Source organism: Oncorhynchus masou, chromosome 25 (genome assembly GCF_036934945.1).
Source record: "Oncorhynchus masou masou isolate Uvic2021 chromosome 25, UVic_Omas_1.1, whole genome shotgun sequence".
Taxonomy (NCBI): domain Eukaryota; kingdom Metazoa; phylum Chordata; class Actinopteri; order Salmoniformes; family Salmonidae; genus Oncorhynchus; species Oncorhynchus masou.
Genome location: NC_088236.1, coordinates 33,290,831 through 33,299,942, shown reverse-complemented (window position 1 = coordinate 33,299,942; position 9,112 = coordinate 33,290,831). Strand labels below are relative to the sequence as shown.

Here is a 9,112-nt window from a genome sequence, read left to right as displayed (position 1 = left end):
CAGACTAGAGAATATTGTTTCTCATGGTCTGAGACTCTTTCGGTGCCTTTGGGCAAACTCCAAGCGGGCTGTCATGTGTTTTTTACTGAGGAGTGGCTTATGTCTCCAATCAAGTTGTAGAAACATCTCAAGGATGATCAATGGAAACAGGATGCACCTGAACTCAATTTCGAGTCTCATAGCAAAGGGTCTGAATACTTATGTAAATACGGTGTTTCTGTTTTTTCTTTTTAATAAATTTGATATAATTTCTCAAAACCTGTTTTTGCTATGTCATTGTGGGGTATTGTGTGTAGAATGACGAAGAAAACAATTAAAAAACTCCCCCTTTTTCCTCCAAACATAACTATGGTCATTATGGCCAAACAGTTCTATATTTGTTTCATCAGACAAGAGGACTTTACTAACCATCATTTTCACTTGTCTGACCGCTTACATGATGACGAGTATCTCACACGACTGGCCTATCTGGGTGATGTTTTTTCTCGCCTGAATGATCTGAATCTAGGATTACAGGGACTCTCCGCAACTATATTCCATGTGCGGGACAAAATTGAGGCTATGATTAAGAAGTTGGAGCTCTTCTCTGTCTGCATTAACAAGGACGACACACAGGTCTTTCCATCATTGGATGATTTTTTGTGTGCAAATGAACTCAAGCTTACAGACAATGTCAAATGTGATATAGTGAAACACCTGAGTGAGTTGGGTGCACAATTACGCAGGTACTTTCCCTAAACGGATGACACAAACAACTTGATTTGTTATCCCGTTTTCATGCCCTGACTCCATTAATTGAATTTAATCAGAAGCCACTGCCAAGATTTCTGTATTGGGCTGGGCTCAGAGTATCCTGACTTGGCAAATCACTCATGCCCTTTGCAACCATGCACCTATGTGTGAGTGGATTCTCAGCCCTCACTTGAATGAAACTAAATACAGGCATAGACTGTGTGTGAAAAATGATTTAAGACTGAGACTCTCTCCAATACAACCCAACATTGCAGAGTTATGTGCATCCTTTCAAGCACACCCTTCTTATTAACCTGTGGTGAGTCATTCACAATTTTTGATTAACCAATAAAATGTCATCTGTAAGATGGCTAAATAAAGAGCAAAATTATTGATTATTATTATGTTATTATTTGTGCTCTAGACCTATAAGAGCTCTTTGTCATTTCCCATGAGCTGGATTGTGACAAAAACTCACACTCATTCTTATGTTTAATAAATGTATCGTATAGTGTGTGTGTGTGTGTGTGCGTGCGTGCGTGCGTGCGTGCGCGTGCGTGTGTATGTGTGTGTGTGTGTGTGTGCGTGCGTGTGTGTGTGCGTGTGTGCGTGCGTGCGTGCGTGTGTGTGTGTGTGTGAGTGTGTGTGTGTGTGTGTGTGTGTGTGTGTGTGTGTGTGTGTGTGTGTGTGTGTGTGTGTGTGTGTGTGTGTGTGTGTGTGTGGAAGGCTTACAATGATGGCAAAAAACAACATTTGAGAGCGCGCTGACCCTGGTGCTAGAGGGGGTACGCGGCTGGAGGTTGAATGTTTGAAGGAGTACGGGACTATAAAAAGTTTTGGAACCACTGATCTAGAAGGTAGAGACAGTACAGGTGCATCAAAGCTGGGGACTGAGAGACTGATAAACAGCTTCAATCTCCAGGCCATCAGACTGTTAAACAGTCATCACTCGCCGGCCTCTGCCCAGTACCCTGCCCTGAATCTCAGACACTGTTACTAGCCGACTACCACCCGGTACTCTACCATGCACCTTAGAGACTGCTGCCCTATGTATACACAGAGTCATTGATCACTGATCACTTTAATAATGTGTACATACTGTTTTGCCCACTTTATATGTACAGTGAGTGCATAAAACATTAGGAACACCTTTCCAATTTTTAGTTGAACCCCCTTTTGCCCTCAGAACAGCCTCAATTCGTTGGGACATGGAAAGCATTCTACAGGGAAACTGGCCCATTTTGTGTCAAGTTGGCTGGATGTCCTTGAACATTCTTGATACACAAGGGAAACTGTTGATTGAGAAAAACCCAGCAACTTTGCAGTTCTTGACACACTCAAACCAGTGTGCCTGGCACCTACTACCATACCCTGTCCAAAGACATTTAAATATTTTGTCTTGCCCCATTCACCTTCTGAATGCCACATTGTCTCAATTGTCTCAAGGCTTAAAAATCCTTATTCAGCCAGTCTCCTCCCCTTCATCTACACTGATTGAAGTGGATTTAACAGTTGACATCAATAAGGAATCATAGCTTTCACCTGGATTCACCTGGTCATGGAAAGAGCAGGTGCTCTTAATGTTTTGTATACTCAGTGTACAGTATATACTAACCCTACAGTATATACTGTATTTATTTATTACCTTTATTTAACCAGGCAAGTCAGTTAAGAACAAATTCTTATTTTCAATGACGGCCTGGGAACAGTGGGTTAACTGCCTGTTCAGGGGCAGAGCGACAGATTTGTACCTTGTCAGCTCAGGGGGTTGAACTTGCAACCTTTCGGTTACTAGTCCAACACTCTAACCACTAGGCTACCCTGCCGCCCCTGTCATGTCTGCCGCCCCAGTCATCCTATATAACTGCTGTTTTCTATTCACATACTATCCATACTGTCTATACACACCATTAATATACATATACAGTACCAGTCAAAAGTTTGGACACACCTACTCATTTTCTTTATTTTTACTATTTTCTACATTGTAGAATAATAGTGAAGACATCACAACTATGAAATACCACACATGGAATCATGTTGTAACCAAAAAGTGTTAAACAAATCAAACTATGTTTTATATTTGAGATTCTTCCAAGTATCCACTCTTTGCCTTGATGACAGCTTTGCACACTCTTAGCATTCTCTCAACCATCTTCATGAGGTAGTCACCTGGAACGCATTTCAATTAACAGGTGTGCCTTGTTAAAAGTTAATTTGTGGAATTCCTTTCCTTCTTAATGTGTTTGAGCCAATCGGTTGTGTTGTGACAAGGTAGTGGTGGTATACAATAAATAATAAATAAAAACCCTTGAATGAGTACGTGTGTCCAAACTTTTGACTGGTACTGAATATTTATATTCCGGACTCTGGTCTGGAATTTCTTGCAATTCTATACATTTTGCCATGAGGTTTTGTAATGTTAACTTAAACACTGTATTCTAGTAATGCCTCATTCTAATACCGTATGTTCTGTTCTACTGTACTGTACACTACCTAGTATATCTTATGTAAATTAATCTGGTGTACAGTATATACGTATAGATTGCATTTAGATTTCTTGTGATATTCGGGTTGTTAATTTAATTAGCTCCGACATTTCTTAATTTAGTTTTTTTTATTGCTTATTTGTGTGCTTGTTTGACATTTTACTGCATTGTTAGGAGCTAGTAACCTAAGCATTTTGCTGCTCCCACTATAACATCAGCTATACTGTGTCTGCGACCAATACAATTTGATTTGATTTTGAATTGATAAACTAGAGCTCAGATAACCCCTCATGATGAGAAGAGACTGTAGGCAGCAGGCAGGTGGCCAGGCTGGGATCTGGAGGAAGTGTCAGCTTGTCTGACCGCATTGAGGAGCTGTCAGGTAGATGAAGGAGCACACAGGTGGTAGCTAGACTACATTCAAGCAGCCACTGCCTTCCTAGCTGCGTGCTACATCCCCTCCAGGCTGTACTGGGGGGGGGGGGGGTGTCTGGTAGTGATACACGGGTTGACTCATAACCCGTACTCCCTGCGGTTATATCCGTAGGGCGGGCGGGTTTAGGGCCATGACATGTTGTGTGGATGAAGGGTGGGTGCGTGGTGGGCAGGTTGAATAAAGATAAGGGGAAAAAAACATCCATGAATGTATAATTCTTGTGGAATTCATATCTATATGCTATGCAGAGGTTTTTCTTTCATTATTTGTATCTGGCATTAGTGCTTAAGCTTTAGGTCCTAACTGTATGCATGCCAAGTACATGCCAATCTCCAAATGCTTTTGGGAAGTTGGGCAGAAAAAGCTAATGTAGATCCTAAATATTCAATAAATAAATCAGGAAATGTTGAAGAAAACCATCCTTGTTCAATAAATGTTCAAGAGAAAAAAAGTGAACTGTACAGCACATTTTCTATATTTGCGGGTAAGGGTCGGGTGCAGACCTCAGATTTTCACTTTATCACATATCGTCGGGCGGTTGCGGATGGGTTATTAGCAATTAAGGGTGGGTGTCTGGAGCCTACTCAAGCCATGTTAAATGATCCTGCTCTCTTTCTCTGTGACCCAAACTACTCATCTCTCCCTTTCTCTCTCTCTCTCTCTCTCTCTCTCTCTCTCTCTCTCTCTCTCTCTCTCTCTCTCTCTCTCTCTCTCTCTCTTTCTCTCAAATCATAAATGAACATGGTTGTAAATTTCATCCATTCACACAGTTTAATCCAAAAAACTACAAACCTTGCGTTCCATCTCTTGAACAACTTCTGTACCATGAAAATACAGGTTACAATTCCTTCTGGGTCACAAAATGATGCAATTGCTATTATGAGGTTCAGTCTTTTTAGTACAAATGTGTTTCAGTGTAGCATGAATTAAGCTATCATCAGGAGAAGAAATATTGTTTATTCAATGAACCAATCGACTTTGGTAATTTAGCAATTTCTTAACAATTGAAAATGTACATTTGACATGGTCTCAAGTCTGTATGAAATAAATAGCACAATTTTGCTCATTTTACAGCCAGTCTGAAAAAAGGGTTATGGTTCATAATGAAATGGCATACAAATGAATTGTGATAATCATGTACTCACTAATTACATAACAAAATGTTCTCCTGTTTAAATAAAGCTTTTCAGATTCATAAGTACCTTCAAGAGCATGTTATAGTTAAATAAATAGAATGTTTTCCATTTTAACATGCACAACCAATCTGCTTGGGGAAGTATTTACACCAAACGGACACCACAATGCATCTTTATTTTTCTGAATGTTTATATCTCTCACACACTCTTACTCAAATACACACACACATACCCACATTGTCTCTTGTGAACACACAGTCTATTTACTATGAACACAATATCTTCTCTTTAGGGCTAAAACTATCAATGTGATCAAAATGCTAATGCTGAATGCATTATAAAGTGGACACATCTCAACAACTCACAGGTTTTTTTTTCTGGGTTTTTCAGTTTTATGGTCATACGATTAACTATGAAGTCATGCATTATGATAACTGGTGGGCCTGTAGTATTTGGTTTGCATTTTTAAAATCGGTGGCTCCATTGATTTTCTTTTTGTTGACAAAGAAAGGTGTGCAACTTTTCTGGCAGTAATATACAAATATGTTACCAATAATCTCTAGAAAAAAGAAGAAAATTGTTGTTTTTTTCCCAGGGAATCTCCACTGTTGAGAAACTATTTTTCTCTATTTGAGTCCATTGTCTGCACATGATCCAGGAGTCATTGGAACAGGTCGTTGCTTCTGTCTTGTCCATAGCAGTGTGGAAACTCCTTGATGTGAGGCAGTTGAGGAAGGCGAGAAGCAGAGTTTGTGGATGATCTGCTATATTACATAATATAATTTCTGTATGTGATTCTTTCATGATGCAAAGTAAGAGTTCTGCATGGAATAGAGTCGGTCAATGGGTCCCACACGTGCTTGCATGTTCATTTCTGAAGATGCCATGAAGCAGTCACTGAGGCTGGTTAAAGATGTGTCGCTGTCTATGTCATGGAAAATTGAATCATTACCTATAAAGGAGAGAAAGAGAAAAAATAGTTGCAACAATATAATAATTTACAGTCAAAGAAAATACTATACACAGGGCATTGAATAAAAGCAAACTGCAACTTCCAATTGCACTGATAATAAATCTGATATATTTATGACTGTCTTGCAAAGTTATACTTGTTAGTCTTGATGCCCTCTTTGAATGATTGGTATTACATTCCATTACAATTCTGAAAAGTGTTTTGACAATAGCTCTCTGAGAGCATTGTCCCTCTCTGGGACAGTTACTATCGATCTGAGAGGAACATGTCAACAAGAGGCATCTATCCAAAAGAGCTCAATAATAGCAAATGTTTACGTATCTCATAATTTCTCTTCCTATTATTTTTCTTGTGGGAATGGTTAACTTTATTGCACACATTTTAATGACACTGTTACAAAAGCCAGGGACAGAGTGATGAAGAGACATATCTTTTAACGTTTTGGCAATATCATCCTTCCCTCTATTTATCCCATAAAAACAGAAGAAGTGTGATGAGACTGGGACTTTGGGTGTTGCAACTGCAAGACACAAAATGGAGGCATTCAGAAATGATATTATGTTTAGTAAACGATCTTTATGGGGTTGGAGACACTGCTCAAAATGGTCTTCTACCAGTTTCAACCCGTATATGTAAATTAAACGGAAGAATAAAATAACTGAATCAAGTTTTATTTAAACATTTGTGTTTTGTTTGCATCCCTGTGTTGTCATGTGTTGCTGCCATGCTATATTGTTGTCTTAGGTCTCTCTTTACGTAGTGTTGTCTCTCTTGTCATGATGTGTGTTTTTGTCCTATATATATATATATATATATATATATATATATATATTATATATAATTTTTTTTAAATCCCAACCCCCACCCCCGCAGGAGGCCTTTTGCGTTTTGGTAGGCTGTCATTGTAAATAATAATTTGTTCTTAACTGACTTACCTAGTTAAATAAAGGATAAATGAAAAAAAAACAAATACAAATCCCTGTGATTGTCACATACAATGGTTATTTCGCATCGTGGTACATTACTTCACTCATCATTCTCACCATTGTTTTGATTATAATTTACCGCAAGCCATTTGGATTATCTAAAATCTCCTCACATAGTCCGCAATGCAAACTGTCAGATAGCATAGGATTGCATGCCACTAAACCCCATACACAGACAGAGAGAACGTATTGAGTGATTGTGGGGCGGAAGGGGGAGGGGGAGTAGAAAACATATTGGATTGATTTTGAAATGAACTTCAAAATAAACCAGAGGCCTGTGAGTATGTTTGTGTCATCTCATGTGGAAGGGGGCTGCTTGTACTTTGTGCGAGCAGCCTAAGCCAGGGCTCTGTGGCCTGAACACATGTCCCACACTGGGGAGCATGTAAGGTTGAGCAGGGGGGTAGGGGGGTGGCTGCTCACCATATGGGTTCATGTGGTCTCCGGGCATCTGTGGGGGAGTGAGGCCCTGCTGGAAGGGGTCTGTACTGTAGCCGTTCTGATCCATGGCAACCAGTTGCTGCTGAGGCGGGGCCAGTGGCGTGAAGGAGTTCATCATGCCCTCCATTCGATTGGACATCACCTCTGAAACACAGCCAATCACGTGGAGAAAGACTTTACATGAAGACTCTTGTGTTCCTGGGAGGAAAATCATCAACTCTAAATCTAATACAGAAACTAGACCATGAGCACTGTCTCCATGGAAACCCTCTCTGCTCTGCTGTGGCCAAGGGAGATTCTCCCAGCATTCCCTTGAAGAAGGCAGCTCTTGACTCACTCAGCGGTGAGTGGGACGCACACACAGCCCTTGTGGGTTTGAGACTGGAGCCCACCACCCTGCACTTTCCTTTACAGTGGTGAGCCCTTGTGAAAAGATGTCTGTCATTCATTTATTTGGGGTTCCAGAAGTTTCCATCACATATGTCTGCTGTAATGCTTTCTTGTTTAAGTTAACTGTACTCAGTAAATTTTGTTATCTAAAATACATATATCTCCTCACATACTATCCTATCCAGTATTCACAATATGCACTTTTGGGCAACAGCATTTCGGGGCATACTGTATGCCTTTCCCTACAGAGTTTGACAAAATATTCTAGAGCTGTTGAGTAATAAAATGTCAATGTAAGCCTTGGGATTTCCAGGTAGCTGCTTTAGCTTGTACAGCTATATTTATGTACTGTGTGCAACATCTCTTAAATCGTGTGTCTTCTGTCTTGTGTATACTTTGTGTAGATTCTTCCTCCTCACTGTTATATATCTTTTGTTTTCTTACAAGATTGTGAAACCAAATCCTTTCTCCATAGTGGATGTGTGTTTTTCAATTAAGCTTTCGTCTGTGCCTGGAATCATATCATTACTACCATTTTATCTAAAATTCCAAATATAATATGATTTGTGAACATTTTACGAGTGATTCTTCCTCACGGTGTGGTACAGTGCCAAGGCATTTGTCTTGAATTTTGAGAAGATTGCCTCTGAACCCTTGTTGGTGTGGCTCTAACCCTGACAAACAGTTTGTATGACACCATTACAGGATTGGAGTTTCTGAACGGGAACGTGAGTGTTTGACCTGGTTACAGCATAGACACTACAGTTCAGTTCTCACACAGGATGGGTCATTTTATATACAAGACTGATTAACAGGTTTTCATTTGGAAATCTCCCAACCCACACAGACAGCTGACACGGTCTCCCATGTACCACGCCTGACTGGAGCCACAGACGCTAGCTGCCCCCCCCCCCCACACACACACACACTCACACACTCACACACACACCAGTGGAAACTAGGGCTAATGCGTGGGAGGTCACACACGAGCAGAAGCCATTACGTCCGTTCTACTCCAAAGGTTTGCATGTTGCCTCAATTAATGCCATCTTTTGGAGTGGTCACACAGAGCTGTGGTATACAGTATGTGATTATCCTGCCTCTGTGTTTCTCATTGAAGTGCCATGCTGCACGTTTAGCTGGCTGAATCATCATTTTTATTTATGTTATGTGATAATCCCAGATCACAATTTTTAACACCATGTCAAATGCAAAATAATTGTCTAAAGCCATGGTAATACGGAAGCAGCAACATCTGTTTTTAAACTACCGAAAGGCTATTGAAAATGATTCTGGGGCAGTGGTTATTGGCTCTCTTCAGCCCAAACTGTAGACTGTATACTGTACCTTGGCCAAGCCTTTGAGAATTCTGTTGTTCTTGTTGCTGTTGCTGTCTCCTTGCCATCTTCTTCATCTAAAAAAAAGACAGAGTTTTAAGTAACTCCCCAAACTAACGTGCTGTTTTTCATTTGAAAACAATGCTTCTTGTTGCTCACCCCTGAGTGAACTATAGGAACACGTATCTGACT

General features: G+C 40.2%; 1 protein-coding gene across 3 annotated transcripts in view; it reads right to left on the bottom strand.

Moving 5' to 3' along the window:
- Positions 1-4,422: 4,422 nt before the first annotated feature.
- LOC135513546 (LIM/homeobox protein LMX-1.2-like) overlaps positions 4,423-9,112 on the bottom strand; it is a 54,637-nt gene continuing 49,947 nt past the window's right edge. For all 3 annotated transcript variants that reach the window (XM_064936426.1, XM_064936427.1, XM_064936428.1), the window contains 3 exons: positions 8,931-8,997; positions 7,176-7,337; positions 4,423-5,745 (listed from right to left, as the gene is read on the bottom strand). In XM_064936426.1, the coding sequence (XP_064792498.1) occupies positions 5,594-5,745; positions 7,176-7,337; positions 8,931-8,997 (381 nt within the window). In that variant the 3' untranslated portion in view covers positions 4,423-5,593. The remainder of the gene's footprint in view (positions 5,746-7,175; positions 7,338-8,930; positions 8,998-9,112) is intronic.